This window comes from Sorex araneus, chromosome 3 (assembly GCF_027595985.1).
Source record: "Sorex araneus isolate mSorAra2 chromosome 3, mSorAra2.pri, whole genome shotgun sequence".
NCBI lineage: Eukaryota > Metazoa > Chordata > Mammalia > Eulipotyphla > Soricidae > Sorex > Sorex araneus.
In genome coordinates, this window is record NC_073304.1 from 215,183,457 (window position 1) to 215,209,473 (window position 26,017).

Genomic DNA, 26,017 nt, shown 5'->3' on the forward strand with positions numbered 1-26,017 from the left:
AGAAACAAATCTGATCAAAATAAGATGTCTTAATTTTTTTTTTCACCTAATGTTTTCCTACTGTCTCATGTGCATTCTTTTATGTTGCCTGAAAACATCTAGAGATGTTTCTTTTCTTTTTATTTTTTTTTCTGTTTGGATTTTGGGTCATCCCCTGTGATGCTGAAGGGTTACTCCTGGCGCTGAACTCAGGAATTACTACTGGTGGTGCGCAGGGGATCATAAGGGATGATTAGGATTGAACCTGGGTTGGTGGCATGCAAGGCAAGTGCCTACAGACTGTACTATCTCTCTATCCCTGGAGATGTTTATTATTATTAAATCATCATGAGGTAAAGTTAAAAAGTTGTCCATGATTGGATTTTAGTCATACAGTGTTCCAACACCTGTCCCTTCACCAGTCTACATTTCTTACCACCAATTTCCCCAACTTCCCTCCTTCTACCCCCTACCTCCAGTCTGCCTCTATGGCAGACATTCTTTCTCTCTGTGTGTCTCTCTCATGCATTCAGGAATTACTCCTAGCGGTGCTCGGGGAACCATATGGGATGCTGGGAATCAACCCGGGTCAGCCGCGTGCAAGGCAGATGCCCTACCCACTGTGCCATTGCTCCAGCCCCTCTCTCTCTTTCCTTTTGGTCATTATGGTTTGCAATACAAGTAGGTACTGCATTCAATTCTTGACCATAGTGATCATTTCCAACTGTTGCCATCATCTCCTCTTTCCCCCCACTCGTAACAAGCTTCCACCTAGAAATGTTTTTGATTCAGGAAAATCTGTTGAATTGGGACAGAACGGGATATCTTGGTCCCACATTAGATCAGGTAAATTCTGTCTTTACTGGTTGGTTGTGATTGAACTGCTAGGATGCCTGACCTCTGTTGTTGCATCCATACTGTTGATTACACAGTCATAAGTCTTCAAAGGCACTCCCACTCTTTATGGTCTGGATAACAAGGTCACTTGTAGGGGGGGTGAAATTATGACTGCAATGGGTACTATACAAAGAATGGGTAAGAATGATATATTGGTATAGTATCAAATAATTAGCCAAAAGGTCAAATTGAAAGCAAAACTGTGACCTAACTTTAAATGATTCTAAATTTCTGTATCTCTGTTTTCAGCTGGAAGAAAGTATACAGATAGAATAGGAGTTTTCTTTTTTTTTTTTTTTGCTTTTTGGGTCATACCCAGCGATGCTCAGGGGTTACTCCTGGCTTTGCACTCAGGAATTACTCCTGGCGGTGCTTGGGGGACCATATGGGATGCCGGGGATTGAACCTGGGTCGGCCGCGTGCAAGGCAAACGTCCTACCCGCTGTGCTATCGCTCCGGCCCCAGAATACCAGAATAGGAGTTTTTGAAGATGTTAATAATTTGTTCTAACTCACGAAGTGCCTGCTGATAGAAGCCTCCTTTCTAGAGTCTGTATTTATTCATATTTTGATGCTGTGTGAATGAGTGAAATAATATTATGTCTTTAATTAGGATTCTGTTGTTATTTTTCAATCAATCTATGTCAGTAGCTTTAGCATTTGTATTAAATCATTTTCTTCATGAAAACTTTTAATGAGGAAACAAATTGATTATATTTATATATTGGATCCTTGCCCACTGCAATGTGTATTCGATCATGTCTTTTGAAGTATATATATTTTTAATTTTTATTTTTTATTAATTCACCGTGAGATACAATAACAAAAATTTCATGCTTGAACTTTGATCATATGGTCATCCAACAACCATCCCTTCACCAGTGCACATTTTCCACCACCAAAATCCCCAGTAGTTCCCTCTCCCCCCCCATTTTCCATACCTCCCCCTGCTTGTGTGGCAGACAATTTGCAAGGTATTCTTTCTCTACTTTAGTTACCTTCGATATTTCCAGACCAGTCCTGCCTCCCCTTATATCTGCCGAAAATACAATTGCTAGACAATGTGTTTTGTAGTACTTGTTATGGATATAATATGATGTCACGCGGCCTCGAAAGTGGGTGTGCACTTAGGAATTCTAAGATTTTAATAATTAGGGTCTGAAGAAATTGCTGCCACAGGTTGCTCGTGTCCGAGATTTCTGTGTGTGTCTCTGGATCGTGGCTATGTGGGAGCTGGTTCTTCTTGCTGGCTTCTAGAAAATGGCGACCACTGGAGCTCTTAGAGGGCAGGTGGTGGAACGGCACCTGCCCCCGTCTGGAGCGGCCCAGTGGAGAAGGCGTATTACAAGGTCCCCGGCCATCTCTGCCTCAAGTTGCTCAGGTCCAAGATTTCTGTGTGTGTCCTGAACGTATGTTTTTGAGTACATGTGATAACAGTCTCCAGTCACTGCTCAAGTTATTTGAACTGGGATGCCACATCAACTGCCAAGCAACAGCAACTGTAAACCATGTGCAAGAATTCAGACCAAAGAATATACTTTCAGGGATCATTTCTGCAGTTCATTACTAGAGAAATTTCTCTGATTCTGTAGAGCACCCAAGACCATGAGAGGAGCCAGAGAATCATCTCCTGAGCATGAAACCTGCTCTAGGTGTGCTTTTGCAGTTGCCTTTTACCATTAATGATCATTCTTCTCTTCTCTAGGAGAGGGACAGGATGCAGTCTGAAGGTTTCTTTTTTTTTTTTCTTTTCTTTTCTTTTTTTTTTTTTGGTATATCAGGAAAGGTCTGGTTTGGAGAAATAGTCCTGGTCCCCACATACTGGAGCCATGTTTGTAGAAGCTCATGGTCGCGGGATTCCATCTGGAGAAGGCAGGGAGACTGCACCTGCTCCATCTGGGGCAACCCCGTGTTATGGGCTCCATTTGGGGTCCGGAGCATTCTCCGGTGTTGTGGTCCCTGCCGGCCAGGATTCTTCACTGCTGAGAGCATTTTGAAGTATATTTTTGCCAGTCATCTTGTGGTTAGTCTTGAAGCAAGGTTCAGGGAGGAAAAATGAATCTTCACTTGGATGAAGGTTTTCATTCAACCAAGTTTTTTAAAAAAAATCTTTCTCTAGGGGCTGGAGCAATAGCACAGCGGGTAGGGCGTTTGCCTTGCACGCGGCCGACCCGGGTTCTAATCCCAGCGTCCCACATGGTCCCCTGAGCACCGCCAGGGGTAATTCCTGAGTGAAGAGCCAGGAATAACCCCTGTAACCCCTGTGTATCGCCAGGTGTGACCCAAAAACAAAAACAAACAAACAAAAAACTTTCTCTCTCTCTCTCTCTCTCTCTCTCTCTCTCTCTCTCTCTCTCTCTCTCTCTCTCTCTCTCTCTCTCTCTCTCTTTGGCTCTTGGGAGTCACAGCCAGCGATGCACAGGGGTTACTCCTGGCTCTGCACTCAAGAATTACTCCTGGCGGTGCTCGGGGGACCATATGGGATGCTGGGAATTGAACCTGGGTCAGCCGCATGCAAGGCAAATGCCCTACCTGCTGTGCTATAGCTCCAGCCCCTCTTTCCTTCTTTTGCCTTTCTTCTTCCCCAACCCTTTGCCTTCTGTGTGTAAGTTGAATGAAAATGAAGGGCTTCAGGCCTTGGACTCAGATCTACTCACTTCTTGGGCAAGTATTGTGGCATGGACAAGAAGAAGAAAGTGCAGCATTGCAGGTGCTCCCCAAAGGTGCACCCGGATGTATGGTGCTGACACTGAGCTGAGTCTCAAAGGATCAGCAAGTGTCCTTCAGAAAAAGAAGGGTTTGAAGGGGAAAGTGTGCTGGCCAAGAGTCATGACTGAGAAAAGCAGTGTGAACAGATTAGGTGAGGCTGGGATGAACCAACGATGGGTTTCAAACATGAAAATAATAGAAACAGGCTTGCATTTTACATTAGATTCTGGTGCTAATGTCACAACAACTAATATTTGTTGGAGTTCTTCCAGGTACCAGGTTTAAGGCTTATTTCCTTGCTCTGTTAGTCCTCCCAAGAACCAATTGCAGCAGGTATAAGTAATTCTTCCTCCCTTCTTATCTTCCTTCTTTTTTTTTGGCACTGGGGATTGAGCCCAGGGTTTCACATACATGAGGTCAGTGCTCTACCACTGAGCTATATTCCTGAACTTGTTCTTTCTATTTTAGATATGAAGATACTGGGACATTAGCTAAAGTATCATAGCTACCAGTTTATTCATAATACAGATCTGTTTGTGAATCTGTGCACCTCACTGCATTTTCCTTCGTTGAATGGGCTGGAGAGGAATGTGTTCATAGAAGGCAGACCATTTAGGACATAGTCACATGGTCTGGATGAGGCTTTTTCAGGGATTGAGTGAATTCATTGTCTGTAGAGATGGAAAGAAAATATACTAAGATTTAAGGGAGTAGAATCTTTAGGTTTTGTGGCAATAAGATATGTTTAGTAAGAGAAAAAGTTTACATCTGTGATTCCTTTTATTTGGCTTGGTGGAGGGAGATGCAATCTCTGAACAAGACACAATGGTAAGAGAGGTGTGGGACTCCTGGGGCAAAGGACAGCCCCAAAAGAAAGAATAAAACGGTGACATCTTCTCTCAAGAACCTTAAACAATTTAGATATTTAATATATGCTGACAATATAGTTTCAAGTCTTTGGCTTCTGTTGACACTGGAGCCCCATGGCTGCCCATCCTCTAGTCTCTTACTCTCTTTTCCTTTCATCCCACAAGTCTAGGAATAATTCTGATCTTGAACAAAATCAACCGTCTACCTTCTCAGCTCTTGTACTTAGGCAGCAAATTGGTGAGGGAGACAAATTACCCAATTGGTTTGCTGCCACAATGAATCTTAGTCTCCCACCTCAGCAGAGCCATCAGTGATGCCTGGCAATTATTTTATGTCAGTGATTATGTTATATCACCTTTTCTAATATTCCTCACAGCACTCCACCAAATCTTCAGCATTCTTTACCGGATATTGTTGCTCACTCTTGCAGGCCATCCTAGCTTACTCCCCAAATCAAGAACCATTCAGTTTGGAGCACACTCAAAAGCCTGCCCAGCCTCTCCTCAGAGTCACTGGAGTGCTAAGCTGGGTGTCTGTCACCTATTCTTGGCCTGACCCCTCCGCCTGGCCTTCCTCTGTATCTTGGGTTGGCCTTTCTGTGATCCTGCGCTTCCCTGCTCAGCATCTTCCTCTAGCTGATCCCAAGTCCTCTCTCATAAACTCATCTTCAGGCAGGAAGAGGGGTTCTGCACTAGCCAGACCTGGATTCTTTTGACCTTAGTTTTTTACCTTGTGTATTTTATATCCATCACTTCACTTCCAGTTGGTCTGTTCCTGCCACAACTGATCACAGTTAGGGATTTCTGTGCTCTCAGTTCTGCTCAGTGTCTGACAATAAGCGACTTATTGATATTTGAAAGAATAAATAAGCTATTGATATTTGAGAGAATAAATAAGGTATTCATAGCAAGCTATAGAGGGTATAATGGCATATCATTGTTGAGAAATCCCCCTTGTTTATGTGAGCTCTAAGATTTAGTACAGCTTTAAAATATTTTTAATGCTACATGCTCTCAGATGAATAACATAACCATGTTTATAACAAGAGAAATATTAAAATATTTTTAAAAATTAAAATAAATAGTATGTTTTTAAGACTGATCCTGATTTACTACAAGATAAACTGATAGTTCTATAGGAGTTTGTCTGTTTGTTTTAGGTCTCACCCAAAACAGTCCTCAGGGCTTACTCCTGGCTCGGTGCTCTTACTCCTGGTCGTGCCCTTGAGACCCTTTGTGATTCTGGGGCTTGAATCCAGGTCAGCTGAGTATAAGACAACTGTCTTACACACTGTGCTATATATCTCTACTCCACAGTATGAATTTTTAAACTTTTATGGTGCTATCAGATAACCTCTCCATGATTCTTTTTTCTCATCTATGAAGTGAGTAGCTGGGTTAAAGGAACCTTTGATGTCCCTTTCAGCTTTGAAATTCATTGAGTATAGGGTCCACAGTCACTGAGTCATACAGTTAAAGTTATTTACTAATTAGAAAACGAAGTCTTGGTGATCCAAGAGTAACTATTAACCTCAAAAAACGAAAAATAAGCAAAAATAGGGTCCAAATATCAACCCAGATATAAGTAACCAAGCAATAACAAAAGATACAACAGTTTGAACTATGACAGTCCACTGGAGTTCTTTGCATATGAATGCTGCCTTCCAGTATGAAGGCTTGGAACCAAAAGATGCCCAGACTCTCCTCTTCAACCATTTTCCTTAAAATCTTAAAAGCTCTTGTCCTTTGTTGGAAGAGGGAATGTCACACTGGTGGTGGAATTGGTGTTGGAACACTGAATGCCTGAAACAACTATATTATGAACAACTTTGTAAATTGCAGTTGTTTAAATAAAGTAAAAAAAAAAATCTCTGTCCCTTCTTTTCCCTCTACTAAGAAAGCTTCCTTCAAGTCTTTTCCTTCCACGCTGCTTCTTTCTGCTGGATTTGATCACTATGAGGGGTTCATTCCCTAGCCTTAAAAGCAACCAACCAACCCTTTCTATGTTCCTTTTTATCTCCAGGAAAAAAAGAAATGCCAAACTTTATCCTGCTGGTGGTATTTGATTTTGCTACAGTGAAATTGACTAGCACTTTTCTTTTATTACTTCATTGAATTATATTGAGTAGGCTACAACATGTGGGAAGTATGAATTTTGCATAGCATGCAGCTATGATTTATAGTTCTAACATTAGAACTTGGGAGAGAGAATATTAGAATGTAGGTTTCCAATGCTAAGATGATAGAGCACAATCACTGACTAATCAAGACCTCCACGTTTTCTTGTTATTCATATCATGGATGGATATTGAATTGACCATAGCATGGTTTTCATATGATAAAAATGTTGTAAGTTACTCTAGTGGGAAGTAGAGTTTTATTTAATGCACTTAGAACTTTTCCTTACTTTTTTTATTTTCTGGAAATAGACTAAATTTTAGTTTTAGTTGTGGGTAATGGCAATGTTAGATAATGTTACCTATTTGTAATTTAATTAAAGGTTAATCATAACCATTGTATTGGGTAAATAGAAGTTGTTTGAAAAACATTATTGTCCTCCAGAGCAGGTTTCTAAAATTTGTGCATGTTCTAGACATGATCAATGAATTAGAATTAGGAACAGAGGAAGCTGGGGAGAAGGAGGAAGGAACTGCCAGATAATGGTGGAGAAATTGATATAGTAACTCTGAAACTATAAAACAACCTCAACAGTATTGTAAAATGTAATATCTCAATTTATAAAAAGAAATTAAAAATAGAATTTGTAGACTGTAGACTAAAAAACCACAAACATATACTGCCTCTCCACCACAATCTAGGATCTTGTGATAGGCCCTTTTATTTCTCAAGTTGTATGTTTTTTGTCAGTTGTTACACAGTATTGATGATTCACTATTTTATACTTTCTTCATGTGCAAATAGCTCATATTTTGAACTAGATTGCGAGCTTTTTGTAGGTAACCTTAGGACTTGTATTTTTGATGGGATTGAAGAAACATAGGTTATTGGAATCACCAGTTGTCCTCTGGAGAACTTTCCATTTCTGCCTACTTTGTGTGTTGTGTGTGTGTGTGTGTGTGTGTGTGTGTGTGCACGTGCGTATGGTATAGGGAGGTCACATCCAGCAATGATTAGGGGCTACTCCCAGCTCAGTGCTCAGGGTTTCTCCCAGGAGTACTCAGGGGACAATGTGGTGCTGGAGATCGAACCCAGACCTCTTACACACAAAGTTTGTGCTCCAGCCCTTGAGTCATCTCCCTGACCTTCCTTTCTTTCTAAGACTGATCCCAGCACCCCTGGGTCCCAAGCCTCTGAAGCCTCCATCAGAGTCTTCCACCAGATGGTGCTCTTTTCCCATTTCTGTTTTTGGGGGTCACGTCCTTTACCCGCTCGTTCATGGGAATAGAAAGAGAACTTAAAATCAGTATGATTCTCCCAAGTGAGAAAAGGGGTTATAGAAATATCTGCAGTGTACAGTCTGTAAACATTGTTCAGAAAAGCCATTTTCTTGGATCTAAGTCTTTACCATGTGGCTCACTGCTCAAGGCCAATGCAAAGGGTCTTTGTAGTCTTAAAAACTTGTCATAAAAACCTACTCAAACCCCTTTATTTCTAAGATTCCATTTTGAATACCAGAATATTTCTCTTTGTTTGTAGTTTGATTTTAGATAGCCATTACCAGAGAATTGAGATGGCGAGAAGTGATGAAGTAAATCTCTGGGCATTGAGTTTTGTAGTTAGTCTCTCCATTTAGAATGAACCGTTGTGTTAGTACAGACACTGAAGTTCAAATTTGGACATCCTTGAATTAATTATCAAGAATAGATTTAATTTTATCAGGTGTTTTACCAAGACAGGGAATGTATTATATTTTTTTTAAATCTCCACATTTCATGGAAAATTTAGCATTTAAAAAATTTAAAGGGGCCAAAGCAATAGTATGGTGGGTAGGGCATTTTCCTTGCACACGGCTGACCCAGAGGTTCGATATCGGGCATCCCATATGGTCTCCCAAGCACCACCAGGAGTAATTTCTGAGTACAGAGCCAGGAGTAACTCCTGAGCATAGCCGGGTATGACCCCAAAAGCCAAAACAAAACAAAAACAAACAAAACTTAAGTTGCAAGAGAAAATTATCTAGATGTTCTATATTTTTAACACTGCAGATGGTGGCTCTTGTAGGTAACTGATTTTGTAATGCCACTGATCATTCATAGAATCCATCTCATTATTCACCTAATTCAGAGGATCCTATCATTGGAAAGGGTGTTAATAAAGTTTTGGGGAAACTATTGAAGTTGTGAACTTTCTTCAAATAAAAAGAAAACACATTGCTTTCAACCATGATAGTTGGAAGTACATAAATTTCTTGATGCTTGATGTAGGATGATATTGCTTTGTCCTTTTCCCCCTTGCCACAAGGAGCTTAGGTTTATCCTGGTCACACCCATCAAGGTGCTCCCGAGTCATTCCCATTCCTTTGTTTATCTGTAACCACTTCTTTATGCTCTCTTCCCCAAACAATTAATCAGCTTTTCCCCCTAATGAAACTGTTAATTTGTAAGGTCAGATCTTTCTAGGACACTGAACTTATATTGTAAGTTAATATTGCCTTTCTCCTCTCCTTATATCTCTTGAATAGTTTACTTTAAACCAATGTCCTTTTTGTATAGACACAAGAAGACAATATTATGCTTTTGTAACTTGGGATTTAATTGGCTTTGAATATTATTCATTCCTGGGCATCTGCTTTCTTGACTTAAGCCTCAATTGCCCTCAGTTCCTAGCACCCCAGAAGCAGGGTCCCGACGAGGGACGGGACAGACCCAGAGCAAGTGGTGAGTTACGTGCTACCCTGGCATCGAGATGGGCCTGGTCAAAGTGCCTAATTCTTAACTATAAGTTAAGAGCTTGGTCATAGACAAATGCTGTCATGAACCAAAAGTTACGAAAGAGACTAGGACCCTGCTAGGGATAGGAAAGACTAATCTGGCCTGAGCACTGTAGTCTGAGATCGAGATGGCCCCAGGAGAGCAATTCTATAAGTTTAATGCATTTCTTACTGTGTCCATACAAAATGATTAATATTATGGATGCTTATATGTTTGCTGGATGAGGAGAGGAGAAACACACTCATGGACTCTGCCCTTGGGTGGATGGTCCTGCTGAAGGAGAATCTGTCCTCGAAGTAGAATCCCCTGAGGGAAAGAACTTTACCCCTATTGATGGTGACTACACCTATGTGTAGCCCCAACTCCCTCATGTTTGGGGAGTTTAACTAGGCTGTAAGAGTGGGTTGGGGGTGAGATCTAAAGCCGGAAGAGAATAGGAGAGAGAGTCAAGAGTGAATGAAATAAACGACAACTGATTGATCAACCGGCTTGGCCCTCGTTTTCCTCCTCCGTCTGCCCCATGGCCTGGGCCGCTCTGGCTGGGCGAGCGGCCGGGACTGACCCCCCGAAAACCCGGGGATGACCGACGGGGAGAGCCGCCGGTCTGCGCCCTCCCTGACTGCGCCCCTGACAAATGTTTATTACACTCAACTATGTACCCCAAGATAAAGACCTCTCACCTATCCCCTGATAATCACAGACTAATTCACAAAATAATAACTTCTCTTAATGTTATATTTGTTTTCTATATTTTAACTAATAAAAAGCACTTAACATGAATTTAAGAGCTCAGGATCTAGGACCAAGTGACTTGGATACAAATCTTGATTCTATCACTTACAAACGACATGGTCTTGGCCAGTTGACCTTTTGAAGTCTCAATTTTCTCATCTGTAAAGTGAGGATAGAAATAGTACTGAAGGGCCAGAAAGAAAACTCAGCAAATAATGTCCTTGCCTCGCATGTAGATGACCTGAGTTTTGGTCCCTGAGTACATAACCAGGAATAAGCTCTGAATGCAGCCATGTGATTTTGACCTCATAAGGTTGTGAGGAAGAATTAAATAAAATAACAGAAAACATAGTTGTAGCAATTCCTAGTACATGTCCATTGTTAAATATATTGTTTTGTGATAATTAAAAAATAAGTTTAGTTTTTTTTCCCTTCCTAGGTATTTCTAATAGGGTAGTTACAGTGGTTTTTCTTGTCTATATCACTAGGTTCTATCTAATTAAGTGGCTGAGTGGTTAAAGCTCTGTGTACTCTATTTTTAATTTTTTAATTTTTGTTTTTTGAGCCTCAACAATGATGCTCCTATATCTGTGCTCAGAAGTGCTCTTGACAGTGCTCAGCGGACCATTTGAAACTGGGGATTGCATCTGGGCCTTCCACATGCAAAGCTTGCTCATAGCCTATTGAAATATTTCTGTATTTTATTCTTAATAATCATATTTATTGGTTAGTTCTATGTTTGAAATTTGATGTCTACCCCAATTTCTAATCACATTATTCAGTGTCAATAGCATCATGTTCAGCAGAAATCTAGTAATGTGCTCTGTGAATAGTGAGTGGTAAATTGGAACAATATGTGTGCCATTTGAAAGTTACAAAAATATATCGGTAGATGGCCCATACATTTTAGTCATCATTTCACTCATGACAGCTGAGCAAAGGACTTTGTTTTTATGACTTTATGATATAGAAGACATCCAATAAATATTTGCTGGCCACCTGACCGAAGTCTGTTTTATAACATTTTGTAATAGTAAAATGTCTTTAGAGGAAGACTTAATCAACTTTGCTGAGTATTTTAAAACTTTAGATTAGAGTTTCAAGACTTTCAACTGTAATTTCTTATTAGAGTGCTGGTTCTGAAATAAATTTCTAGGATTGGAAATTTGTCAACTTCATTTACTAGCGATGTAGCCATTGGCATGAAATTTGCTTCTTGATTCTTTAGTTTCTCCTTTATCATTTTTTGGGTTTGTTTATTTTTCGATCACACCCAGTGATTCTCAGAGCTTCCTCCTGCCTCTGCACTCAGGAATCACTCCTGGCAGGCACGGGGGACCATATAGGGTGCCAGGGAACAAACCCAGGTTGGCTGCAAGCAAGGTAAGTGCCCTACCTGCTATACTATTGCTCAGGCCTCTGTACCTCCTTAATAAGATGGGTGTAATAATAATCTCTCAGGCATGGAGAAAGTGAGTCTATATAAAGGAAGTAATAGTCCCCAACAATAATGTTCAAGTAATAACATTTTTATGATCATTACTATTGCCACTTCAATGACCGCTGTTGCTCATCAATATTCTCTCAGTACTATGGATCCAGTTTATTTGTAGTACTTTTCCTTATCATAAAATTCAATTAAAAATCTCTTTGAAAGGCCAGAAATTAGTAGTGGTGTGTGTGTGTGGGAGGGGAGTAGGGGGCATTGTAGAAAAAGGAACCCTTATACACTGTTGGTGGGAATATAAACTGGTCCAATCTCTATGTCAACAGTATGGAAGTTTCTCAAAATATTAAAAACATATCTAGTAATTCTATTTTTTTGTTTTGTTTTTTCTTAGGGAGGGGGTCACATCTGGTGATATTCAGAGCTTTTTAGTTCTGTGTCTGCATTCAGGGATCACTCCTGGCAGGGCATGAGGGACCATATGGGATCCTGGGGATTGAGCCCAGATTGGCCTCATACAAGACAAATATCCTACCTACTGTACTACACTCCAGCCCCAGATCTAGCAATTCTAGTTCTAATTATCTATTTAAAGAACACCAAAATACTATTTTGAAAATAAAATCACTCCTGTGTTCATTGTAGTGCTATTTACAACAGCTTATATATAGAAACAATTTGAGTACATGGCAGATATATGGATTAAGACTAGGTGGAGGGGCTGGAGCGATAGCACAGCGGGTAGGGCGTTTGCCTTGCACGCGGCCGACCCGGGTTCGAGTCCCAGCATCCCATATGGTCCCCTGAGCACCGCCAGGGGTGATTCCTGAGTGAAGAGCCAGGAGTGACCCCTGTGCATCGCCGGGTGTGACCCAAAAACCAAAAAAAAAAAAAAAAAAAGACTAGGTGGAATGTAGAGGCTAGAGCGATAATACAGAGGGTAGGGTGCTTGCCTTGCATGTGGCTAACCCAGGTTCAATCCCCAGCACCCCATATGGTCTCCTGAGCACTGTCAGGAGTGATTCCTGAACGCAGAGCTAGGTGTGGCACTAAAACAAACAAATAAGTAAAATTAGGTGCTATATAGACGCAACAGAATGCAATGTAACCATAAAAAATAAAATCTTGGGCACAGAAGGACAAAGATAAATATAAGACAATCTAATTTGTATGTGGGAAATAAAAAAAAAGTACACACAAAATTTCTGGCCTCTGACTAGTGACCTGAGGTTACCGAAGGGGGAGATAGTTGAAAGAAAAAAGGGGTCCAGTGGATGGTGGGGGAGGGAGATTGGTAGGTGAGTGGGGGTGTGATATGGAAATATGCATTTTTGGAGAGGTGTGTGTAATTGTATCCATAAAAACACATATAGTGTAGTAAGCCAACATTAGCTCCATTTTGAAAAACGAAACCCCTTTGATTTAAAAACATAAGTAGAAAACTTTGTTTTGCATATGATATAGCTCTAAATTTTTTAGACTGTAGTCCATGGAGTAGACAAAATGTGAAATTTAATTTTTCCATTTTCATTTTTGGAGGCACAAGTAAAGATGGATTTATTTTGCCTGAATGTGAAAATAATAATCATCAATGTGGCTGCAGCACTTTCTCTCTGCTCATTCTGTACTCATTTTCTCAGTTCCAAATATCATTTGCATGAACCTGATGATGTTGAGTATGAATATTGCAGAGGAGTGATAGCTTCCCTTTCATATTGAAGCTGAAGCTTCAAAGAGAAGATTAAAGAAGTGTTTGTTATCTATCTGCACAGGCCTGATATGAAATTCTCAGAGGCTTTTAGGATAAACACAACTGTGTGTTTATATACTTGCCCCCCCCATATATTTCTATTGTAGTTTTTGGGGTTTTGTTTTAAAATTCTCGTTCCAGACTTGTTGGAGCCTCTGGCTAAGAAATAATTGTTTCATAATGAAAGATAAGAATGAGAAGATGTGAGGCTGGAGAGATAATAAGTGGGTAGTGTGTTTGCCTTGCACACTGCCAACCTGGTTTCAAACTCCAGCATCCCATATGGTTCCCCCGAGCACTGCCAGGAGCAATTCTGAGCCAAGAGTAGCTCCTAAACATTGCCAGGTGTGTGCTGCCCCCAACCCCATCCAGCCCCTGCAAAAGAATGAGATGATACTGGCAGTTTTTGACTAGAAGTCTCTAAAAGAGCATAGAGTCTTAGTCTTCCAGTGGTGAATCATTTTTCTGAGGAGTGTGATGGAGACCATCCACAGGATATGTTTAATAAGATAAGATCAAGATCTTAAGCATGTCCAGCAGAGAATAACCCATGGCACCCTCTAGTGTGAGAAGAGATTGCTCAACTTTGGGGCTTCACTTCTAGAAGAGCCCTCTGTTGGCTATGGGATTGGTGTGTGTGTGTGTATGTGTGTGTGTGTGTGTGTGTGTGTGTGTGTGTGAGAGAGAGAGAGAGAGAAAGAAAGAGAGAGAGTGTGTGTGTATGTATGTGTACAGACTTTCTTTAGAGCTCTTCCATGATTGATAGAGTACGGAGAGGAAAAAAGATAGGGTAGCGGGATAATTTTATACCTTCTGAAAGATAGTGACACTGACATTCTACTTTATGCCATTCCATGCCAAATTCTACATGTGATTTCCCCATTCCCTTCCCTTTATTGTTGCTGCAGTGGTTGAAGGGTCTCTTGTGCATGCCTGGTTATGGTGCTATACACTTTTGGTCTGGCACTCTAAGGGGTTGCACACCTGAATGTCATGCTTACACACTCGTCTGTGGTGCTCCCGAGGGGGCTGTATTTCTTTAGTTCTGGTGCTTGCACACACTCTGGGTATAGTGCTTGCCAGGGGTCACACACTTTAATCGTGGTGCTCACATGTGTGTTCACCAGGGCCTGAACTTTCTGGTCACAGTACTTGCACATCTTTCAGTTGCAGTGCTTTCCAGAGTTATCAGCCATTGCACACGTCTCTATGTAATGCACACACAGCTCTCAACATGCATCTGACTGTAGTGCTGCCAGAAACCACCCAAGGCACCAGGGATTACAAATAGCAGAGACCATACCCAGTGTTTGTGGTGGCACTGGACACTGGGGATAGAATTTGTCACCTTACATTTGCAAGCCATGTGCTCTGAGCTGTTAAGCTATCCTTAAGACCCTAATATATTGACTGTTTTTAGGAAGGAAGGCCATATCTGACTCTGCTCAGTGCTTATTTCTAGCTCTGTGCTCAGGGATTACTCCTGGTGGTGCTCAGGCAATCATATGTGATTGTGTTGGTGGGGATTGAATCCAGGTCAACCATATATAAGGCTAGTGCCTGGCCCACTGTATTATCTCTCTGTCTCCCCAATATATGACTTTTTTGGCAAATATTTCACTATAGTATCATCAAGAATAAAGCATAGTTTTCTACTCAATATCTACTATAGAGACATGCTACTACATTTTATACTGTTAAATTGAATTCATTTCTGTTAAATTTAACCAGTAATACTGTTGGTATTGGCAGAACAAAACTCAGTATATATGAACTTATAAAATCCTCTTAAGAAGAGAAACCATAAACCCAGAGGCACTTTATAAAGACAGAAAAGTGTGTGAGTTAGAGGGGGAATTGAATTTTGTATATGTCTGGGGAGGTCAAAAGGATAGATGGGAATAATCAGTAGTGTAGTTAACTTATTTAATGTTTCTAGAATTAGTCTTTTGTGTTTTTTTTTCTTTTTGGGTCACACCCGGCAATGCACAGGGGTCATTCCTGGCTCATGCACTCAGGAATTACCCCTGGCGGTGCTCAGGGGACCATATGGGATGCTGGGATTTGAACCCGGGTCGGCCGCGTGCAAGGCAAACACCCTACCCGCTGTGCTATCACTCCAGCCCCTTTTGTGGGTTTTTTGTTTGTTTGTTTTAGTTTGGCTTAATTCTGTTTCTTTGGACCACACCTAGTGATGTTAAGGGCTACTCCTTCTTGGCTTGGTGTTTGGAGGTCACTTCCAGCAGTATTCAGGGACCAGTGGTTCCAGGAACCAAACCTGGGGCTCCCACATGCAAAACAAGCACTTCAGTGCTTTGAGGTCTCCTCTTGGTCCCTAGAGTTAATAGATTTCTTACAGATGATATCTTTGATATTTTTGGCAAGTAGATTAGGAACATACATATACACATATTTGTATGTATTCACACCCTAATTTCTACTGATATTGAGTTAGATGTTGAGTAATGATTCTAATGGGGTGAGTACAGTTCCTCAGAAGAAGATGAATATTTTCTTTTGTAAAATACTTTTTTCTTTTTCTTAAACAAGTTAAAACATTTTTATGAGGTACCAGGGTTGATAGTACTGTTAATTGTATACTTTTCGCATTTATCATTCCAGCATCACACCCACTACTGCCCCCAGTGCCCCCACCCCATTTCTTTTTAAATTGCACCTTAGGTTACATAGAATAGTGTTAACTTTTATGGTTTTGATAAGTGAAGTTATTACAGCTCCATCGCCATGAGACCCTCTGCCTTTTCCCTTCCCTCCATTGTTTGGTAATCTCAAAATTGCCCACCCTCACTGGTGAAGGGATGGGTGTTCAAGCATTGTATAACTGGGACTTAAACCTGAAAGCTTTGTAACTTTCCACATGGTGATTCAATAAAAGAATAATTTTTTAAAAATTGCCCACCCTTTGTATATTGTATGATGTTTCACAGGAATGAGTTTTATGAAAAACTATGGTTGTGGCTAGGTTCAGTAGAAAGCTGCACTGTCCTTTAGATGAATATAGATCCATGTTAAAATGTACAGCTTACTAAAATTCCTCCCAGTTTCAGCCCTCACATTGAGGTGAGTGCCCTCCTTCCTGGATGTTACAGCTTTACATTTCCCACTTCTTTTTCTACTTCTTCCTTTCTCTTTCACTGAAGATGCAAGAGCTTTCCTGAACTTTCCTTGCCCTCTAACCCAAATATCAAACATTGCACTTCAGTTGATTGCCTGCCTAGACTGCCCTGGGAAAGGGAAGGAAGATGAAAATTCGCTTGTGAGGTTTCTTTTCACATTGATAATCTTCTACCTCATCTCTGATGATTTTTCACAAGTTCATTTCTAAATTATTAAAGCATACTCCTCACATATACCCTTCCTCTCCGTTAACTGCATTTTTGTCATATAAAGAACAATCTAGAGCTAGAGAGATGTTACAGCAATAAAGTGCTTGCCTTGCATGCAGCTATTCCTGGTTCAATCTCCAGCATCCCATATTGTCCCCAGCATCCCATCAAGAGTGATTCCAGAGTGCAGTCAGGAGTAACCCATGAGCATTGTCTGATGTGGCTCCCTGCCCCCAGCAAAGAGGGAAAAACTGGTACTCACTGGATTAATTAATGGTCCTCTCTAAAGCAGTTACACATTTTTTCTATCTTGTGAAAGACACACCATTATCTTTATGCTTCCTTTTTAGGTAATGGATTCTTCTAAGAATTATATTAAACTTCAGAATCTCTACCTAATGAAAAAAAACTGCATATATACAAGTTTGAGAAATCTAGTGAGAATAGAAAACTATTTTATTTAGTGGCATGGAAGTTACTGTATCCACATCAAGAAATAATGTGTGGACTCTAAGCAGGACAGAAGTATGTGAAAGAATGAGAAGGAGTGGAAGGGGAGACAATAGGGAGAAAAAATATATAGATAATAATTTTGAAAACTTTACTGTGATAGGGAAGAAGACAGCAGTTGGAGGGGATGAAGTAGGGGAGGCAGAGTTGGGTTATTTTATATGAGCACAAATGTTGATGGACAGGGCCAACTTGAAAGGAAGAGGTTGAATATATACAAGAGAAAATCGATATAGATTAATGTAAGGTTCCTGTGAAGGCAGGAGGAAATGGAATCTAAAGTACTATAGACTTTTGTGGTTTGCCACCATATATAATATTGTTTATGTTGGAGAAAAATGCAGTTTAGCTCCCCCCAAAGTGCCCTACTGATGATCCTTTTCACCACTATTGGGTCACTCATTCTAGGACTTTAAGGCTTGCTGGTTTTGCCAATCATTTTCCAAAATAAAGGTGGAGATAGAAGGATATATTAGACTAGAAGAGCCTACATCTTATCTCAGAAAGTAGAGTATTAGATGACTTTGAGTCAGTAGTTCATGGCATTGGATAAGGATGTGCGTGGGGAGGATGTTTTGGTTGTCATAACAACTGGGGATGCTACTGGATTTGGTGCTGCTAACTGTCCTGTCATACAAGGTGCAGATTGTTATAAAAAGAAGTGATAATCACTTCCTGTGAGAAACCTGGCTCCCAGCTGGGCAAACTCTATGACCTTTCCAAATCTAAAGTCAAAGTTATTTAAGCAGTTATAGCTATGCCTCTTCCAAACCTCCTAGAATCTTTCCAATCTCAGAGACAATCTTTTGATTTTTCTCACAGTGGGTAATGGCTTTAGCTAGTTATTATTGACCCTTGAGCTACTTTTTTTTATTATATGCTGAAACTGAAAAAATAAAATTCAAGTTTCACTTATCTCCATTCTTTTCTTTTTATTTCAGATATTATTGGGATTTTCAGCCTCCAGGTGAGTCTTTTGCAGCCATTTATGATTTTATTCTAAAAATGTCTGAATGGTTTTGTTTATTTCTGTTTCTTCTAAATATGCTTCTCCAAGGACTGGTATTAGCCATTTCGGAGGAAAGTTAGTGGAGTGTTTAATTAACCTTCACCCTGCTGGGTACCCCACCCCCTGCATTTTTAAGCAGCAAGAAGCTCTGATGCTTCTACCCTCCGAGTGGATTGCTGTTAGGTTATTTTATGGCACCAACACTGTAATACTTCTATCCATTGAGCTTTGTTAGACGCCAGCAGGAAACACTCACATTCAACTAAAATGGTGGCCGAGACCATAATGAAAACCTTGGGAGGGTTCCAACTCAGCTAATCCTTCATTTGCTCCAGAAATAAATTCCAGTATGTTACCTCCTCGATCACAGTATCCTGTATGCAGCCTGCCTGTCTGGCAGCAGAGAAATGTCAGAAATGGAACTGTGTTGAAATTCCCACTAGAACAGTGTTATCACATTTTAATATGAGCCTCACTGCAGCCTCAGTGCTTCTAATTGCTTTCAATCCATTGTTTTCCTGCTTTTGCTTGATGAACCCAGCATCTGGCATGATTCTAAAAAGTACAACAGACAGCTGTGTGCAAAATTTTTAAAAAGACAGGATTAAGACACATTTTTAACAGGTTTAAATTTGGAACTTTTTTTTCTGAATTCATTTTGGTGTGATGTCTTTAAGATTGGTAAGATAGACCCACTCCTTTTTTGTACTCCAGTTGAAAAAGTAAAAAAAAAAAATCCATTTTGATCTGACTTTTGTGCATGGTGTTAGGTAGAGGTCTGAGCCCTCAACATCAGACCAGAATCCATCAGGTACATTGAAGACAAGGTCGGCAAAACCCTCCACGACATTGAAGCTAAAGATATCTTTAAAGGTGACACACCATTGGCCAAGAAAGTGGAAACAGAGATAAACAAATGGGACTACCTTAAACTGAGAAGCTTCTGCACCTCAAAAGGTACAGTGACCAGAATGCAAAGACAGTCTACAGAGTGGGAAAGGATGTTCACCCAACACCCATCTGATAAGGGGTTGATATCAAGGATATACAAGGAACTGGTTGAACTCTACAAGAAGAAAACATCCAACCCCATCAGAAAATGGGGGGTGAAATGAACAGACATTTTCTCAAAGAAGAAATCTGAATAGCTAAAAGACACATGAGAAAATGCTCCACATGACTAATCATCAGGGGATGCAGATTAAAACAACAATGAGATATCATTTCACACCACAGAGACTGGCCCATATCAAAAGAACAAAAGCAACCGGTGTTGGCATCTATGTGGGGAGAAAGGGACTCTCCTTCACTGCTGGTGGGAATGCCGACTGATTCAGCCCTTTTGGAAAACAATATGGACGATTCTCAAAAAATTAGAAATTGAACTCCCATTTGAGACAGCAATACCACTCCTGGGAATATATCCCGGAGAGGCAAAAAGGCGTAGTAGAAATGACATCTGCATTTGTATGTTCATTGCAGCATTGTTTATTATAGCCAAAATCTGGAAAAAAACAGAGTGCCCAAACACAGATGACTGATTAAAGAAACTTCAGTACATCTACATAATGGAATACTATGCAGCTGTTAGAAAAGATGAAGTAATGAAATTTGCATATAAGTGGATCAACATGGAACATATCATGTTAAGTGAAATGAGTCAGAAAGAGAGAGACAGACATAGAAAGATTGCACTCATCTGTGGAATATAAAGTAACAGAATGGGAGACTAACACCCAATAGTAGTAGAGATAAGGACCAGGAGGTTTGCCCCACACCTTGGAAACTGGCCTCACATGCTGGGGGAAAAGGCAGCTGAGATAGCGAAGGGAACACTAAGTAGAGGATCTTGGGGAGGACCCATTAGGGTTGAAAGTCGACTATAGACTGAACATAATGTCCACTCAATACCTCTATTGCAAACTACAACACCCAAAAGGAGAGAGAACAAAAGGGAATGCCCTGACACAGAGGAAGGGTGGGGTGGTGGGGGATGGGGTGGGGATGGTGGAAGGTATACTAGGAACGTTGGTGAAGGAGATTGGGCACCGATGGAGGAATGGGAAAACGATCACTCTATGACTGAAATGCAAACATGAAAGTTTATAAGCTTGTAACTTTACCTCTCAGTGATTCACTATTAAAAAATCTAAAAATGTATATATATATATATATATATATATATAATCCTGAATCTTAGTTATATTAACTTGTAAATGGGGACTTTTATTTCCAAAGTTTTAGACCAGACTTGCAAAAAGCTTTGTGAACTATTTTATTTTAACCAATTTTGTAAACTTTCCCAATATTTTTGTTTCTCTTAATAATGTCAATTCACACAGCCTGAATGAATACTAATACCTTAAATTCAAATTGTACATGATAATCTGATTTTTATTAAAATTTTAATTTGTTGGGGGAAAACAAAGAAGATAATTCAAGTGGTAGCACACAGACAGAGCATATGTGAGACCCCGAAATTAGTTCTGACACAGAGGCTGAAGAGAAAGCTCAATGGATTGGAGCACATGCATCGCGTGAAGGAGGCCAGGGTTCAATCCCACAGACCAGGTGGTCTCCAGAATATCACCAGGACCCACCCTCAGCACTAGCCTAGAGTAGTCTTTGAGCACTGCCAGTTGTGGCCAAAAACAAACCACCAAAAATTATCCCTAATACTACTACATGGCACGACTCTGAGCACTGCTTGGAGTGACTAGAAAAAAGCAGAGCGAAACAAAAACTTAGAACTTTTTTTATGGTGGGGCGGGGGTGGGGTGGGGGGTGTTGGATTTCTTTTTTGCCATACCCAGCAGTGTCAGAGCTTATTCCTGGCTCTGTGCTCAGGAATCACTCCTGGTGTTCCCGGAGATCAAACTGAACTCTGCCATGTACAAGACAAGTGCCTTAACCCCTATACTTTCTCTCTGACCCCAAACTAATTTTCTTAACTCATATTTTGTTTTAGTATACTTGAGATCTATAGGCATTTTTAAGATAATTTTAAGAAATAAAAAACATACTTTAACTCTTTTTTAGTCTTGTAAGTTAGAGTCAGAGTGTTTGTAATTTATTTTGTTTGGGGGGGGGCCTATACCTGGCAGTGCTCAGGGCTTACTCCTGGTGGTACTTAGGAGACCATATGTGGCTGGGGGTGGTGGATCCCAGAAAAAGCAATCACCAACCCTCTATACTACCTCTCTGGCTCTTCCCTGTAACATTTTAAGCAATGTGTGATATTATATGCTTCAATTTCCTCAAGCATTTATAGCTGAAAATGTCGACTGAGAATAGTGAATTATATGAAATAATGTAGTATTTTGCTTTGAAAAATGTAAAACACATTACTTAAAGAATGACCCTATAGCTCAAGGTTTAACCAAAATTCACAGGGAAAAAAAAATGAATGTGAACTGGCAGAAATGAATGGAACTGAGAGGTAGAATTCATTCCCTAAAGAAGAGAAAGAATTTGTGCCTGAATGTGGTATAGTCATGTGTGGAGAAGAGAAAATGCTTTTGAAGCTTGCCACAGAAGACTTTGGAGCTGAAAAGATGAGGGCTTCATCTTGGGAGACTCTTATAGTAGTGGCTTATAGACATTGTTCAGCACAGGACAACTGCTCTCTTATAGAGAGAGAGCCGCAGTTGAACATCCAGGGGTCATTGGAAAGAGATTATTTAAGCTAGGAAGCTGTATTTGCTTCTCTACAATGATTTGATATACACTGGAATTTTTTTTCTCACTGGGATGTAAGGAAGGATTGAGCAGAAAAATTGATTCTCCATTTCTTTTTTTATGTTTTATGGATTTTGGGTTTTCCTGCTTTCTTTCTTTCTCTCTTTCTTTCTTTTTTTTGTGGTGGGGGAGAAGTCACACCCCACTATACTCAGGGCAAACTCCTGACTCTGTGCTCAGGGTTCACTCCTGACTCTGTGCTCAGGGTTCACTCCTGACTCTGTGCTCAGGGTTCACTCCTGGTGGGGAAAGTGGGTCCCTCTGGGGTGCTGGGGATCTAACCCAGGTGGCTGCATGCTAGGCAAGCACCTTACCTGCTTCACTATCTCTCTGGCCCTCATTTTATGTGTGTGTGTGTGTGTGTGTGTGTGTGTGTGTGTGTGTGTGTGTGTGTGATAGTACTGATATTATTGTTTTATTCTTGCAGTGCTACTACCCCACGCCTACCTCCAGAGTGCTAGGATTTCTTCACCACTATCCCAGGGGCCTGTCACTGCCTCAACCCCCTCAATGACCTCAGAATTGTTTCTATTGGGAATTGTCTAATCTCTTGCTTTATTTCTTTTTACTCCTCATATAAGCAAGATTATATGGTGTTAGTCCTTTTTTTTCTCACTCACTTTACTTTGGAAACTCCAGTTCCATTCATGCTACAGAAAACTTCAAAATTTCATCTTTTCTCGTAGTCAAGTAGTACTAGATTGTGTGCAAATACCAGTTTCTTTATCCAGCCCATGTATTCATGATGTTGTTAGATTTTAGCGCTTGTAATGATGCTGTGATGAACATGATGAACGTAGGTGTGCATATTAAAACAGAGCTTCTGAATAACAATTTCATAATAATAATAACCATTCTGAATAGCAATAAGCAGTTCCACTCTTGACCTTCTATACCAAGAACATAAAAACACACTCCTATTTCTTACTTTCAGCTTTGCTTCTTCCCCCAAGACATGTAGATAGGAGGAGGAAGAGAGAGAGGTGTATCTTTGATCTTCCCCTTTTAATTTTGACCTTATCTGATGACTTCAGAAACTGATTAGGTGGGTAGGAAGAGTAACAGGTCCAGATGAGGCACTCCAGAACAATTTAGGGTTGTGAAAAGAATAGGAATGTATAAGAAAAAGAATAGCTGGCAGAATTTTAAAAGCCCTAGGAGATTAGGTAGGGCCGGGAAGAGTGGGAAAGGACAGAAATGATGGCCCTAAACTTTCCATTTTTATTTAAGGCAGGAAGATAGTAAGGTGAGGGTGTTTGCCTTGCACACAGCTGACCCGGGTTCAATTCCTCTGTCCCTCTCTGAGATCCTGGCAAACTACGGAGAGTATCCCACCCGAATGGCAGAGCCTAGCAAGTTACCCGTGGCGTATGTGATATTCCAAAACAGTAACAGTGAAAACAAATTGGAGTCTCATGCTATCATAAATTCATTTGGGCTAGAGCGATAGCACAGTGGGTAGGGTGTTTGCCTTGCACATAGCTGACCCGGGTTCGATTCCTCCATCCCTCTCTGAGAGCCCGGCAAGCTACCAAGAGTATCCCGCCCGCATGGCAGAGCCTGGAAAGCTACCCGTGGCATATTTGATATGCCAAAAACAGTAACAACAAGTCTCACAATGGAGATGTTACTGGTGCCCACTTGAGCAAAAATTGATGAACAACGGGAGGACAGTGCTACAGACAGTGCTGTGTATTTACCAGAATACATACTTGTGCTCTTCAGGATAAGACTAAGCCAGAGTCTGGTGTCTTGTCTAGAAGGAAAATAGCCTTTAAATATAAAAGTTCCCTTACTTATAAAGCCCTTTAGTAGCACACATTAAGCCATCTGATTATGGTGGTCTTTAAAATTTGATACAATATGCAGAAAGGATAACCTCTAAAAACAGATGCCTAGGAGAATGGCCTGTATAAATGTAGAGAATCACTAGTAATTTATTTCTTATTACTTTCACCCCCTGCTTAACATAGTGAAGGAGTTACCATAGAAAAGTTTTTTTTTCATTTTGTCATTTAAAAAACTTTAAATTTTTTTTTTACATGAATAACCGTGAGGTACAGTTACAGACTTACAAACTTCTGTGCTTACGTTTCAGTCATACAATGATGGAGTACCCATCTCTCCACCAGTGCCCATTCTCCACCACCAATGTTCCCCCAGTATCCCTCCCACCACCCCACCCCACCCTGCCTCTGTGGCAGAACATTCCCTTTTGCTCTCTCTCCTTTTGGTCGTGGTTTGCAATATGGGTATCGAGTGGCCATCATGTTCAGTCTACAGTCTACTTTCAGCCCGCATCTCCCATCCCGAGTGGGCCCTCCAAGCACCCTTTACTTGATGGTCTCTCCTCTATCTGAGCTGCCTTTTCCCCCAGCATATGAGGCCAGGTTCCAAGCCGTGGAGCAATCCTCCTGGTATACATCTCTACTATTCTTGGGTATAAGTCTCACATTCTGTTACTTTATATTCCACAAATGAATGCAATCTTTCTATGCCTGTCCCTCTTTCTGACTCATTTCACTTAACATGATACTCTCCATGTTGATCTACTTATATGCAAATTTCATGACTTCATCCTTTCTAACAGCTGCATAGTATTCCATTGTGTAGATGTATCAAAGTATAGAAAAGTATTAAGGAGAGTTTTGTCCTGTGTTGGAGAGAAAACATGGTATGGTAGAAATAGCATCAACATTAAATCTTGAGAGACCTGATTCATATCTCACCTCTCTCACCTATCATTTTGCTAATGGTCATGTGATTTTAAAAGTTGCTTAAGTTTTCTAAACCTCAGATTCCTTAATAGTAAAATTGGGTTGTGCCATATTTTATGATGTTCTTAAATTCTAAACATTATTTTTAACTTACTTTTTTACAATAGTGACAAAATAATTGTTTGATACTTACATAGCTGTTCTACCAATCCCTCCACATTACCCCAAGGTTCCTTTCTTGCCCTCTCCTTAGCCTCCTCCGTTTCCACTTCTATAGATCCTGTTTCATGATTTGATTCCACTGGAGGTTAATACGTAATCCCTTTCTTTGTTTCTTTCTACTCCAATATGAGTGAGATCATCTGAAATTTATCTTCTGCTCTTGAACTCGTTTCCTTTAGAATGATACCAACCCATTTCATCCAACTTGAGCAAACTGAAAAATTTTGTATTCACTCATGTAAAATTCCATCATATATTTACATATACATGTACATATCTCACAATTTTTTTATCTACTCACCTGTTGTTTGGCACTTGACTTATTTCCAGATACCTGACTATAGTTAATAACGCTGTGATGAACACATAGATATCTAAACAAGACCTTATTTAACCTCAAAGCAGCCCACTGAAGCAGGTACTGTTAATAAATCCATTTCACAGATATGGGTACTGGTGCACAGAGAGCTAAAGAGATTTACTCAAATTAGTGCTCCTCAATGATTATAACTTGATCTGATCCCATGCCACACATTTTTAAGGAACGTTTATTGAGATAATATTAATGTACCATAAAATTAACCCTATCGAAGCCTAGCAATTTGATAACTTTAATATAACACTGAGTTGTGCTACCATCATCACTGTCTACTTTCATTATTAGATATTTCAGAATCACACTCTTACAACTCTTCTATGTTTTGCTGTCTCATTGCAATATTATGATGACTAGTAGTTATATGTGTAAACACATGGTACTAGACAAAGCAAATAGTAAGAAAATGTAGTTTCTATTTATGATAATATTTCTACCTTACATTTTTACTCAAGTTTTCTTATTGATCTACTATTAACTTCCTGAAAGATATTAGTTAATAATGAATGAATAGGGAGAGGCCAGAGTGATAGTACAGTGGCTAATGTGTTTGCCTTGCATGCAACCAGCCGGGTTCCATCCCTGGTACCCCATATAGTATCCCAAGCCCTTCAGGAATAATCCCTAAGTGTAGAACCAAGAGTAAGCCCTGAGCATTGCTGGGTGTGGCAAAAAAAAAAGCAAAAAAAAAAGAATGAATAGGGAAAAACATAATTTAAATAATTTCTTACTGTTGAAAGGACATGAAATATCTTTAATGAGCTCAAATATGATTAAAAAATCTGGGAAAGGCTTTTTAGTTTTAATAAGACTGATAATTTGTT

The 26,017-nt window shown here is 40.2% G+C and overlaps 1 protein-coding gene and 1 non-coding gene across 2 annotated transcripts in view; both read left to right on the top strand.

Annotated features, from left to right (window-relative positions):
• The window catches only part of SKAP1 (src kinase associated phosphoprotein 1), a 328,733-nt gene that overhangs the window by 56,177 nt on the left and 246,539 nt on the right, over positions 1-26,017 (top strand). Inside the window, exon 3 of the mRNA XM_055132038.1 lies at positions 18,073-18,098. Within this exon, the coding sequence (XP_054988013.1) occupies positions 18,073-18,098 (26 nt within the window). The remainder of the gene's footprint in view (positions 1-18,072; positions 18,099-26,017) is intronic.
• Positions 2,404-2,607, top strand: LOC129403754 (small nucleolar RNA U3). The gene has a single exon (XR_008629430.1). It is a non-coding gene; the product is annotated as a small nucleolar RNA U3 (small nucleolar RNA).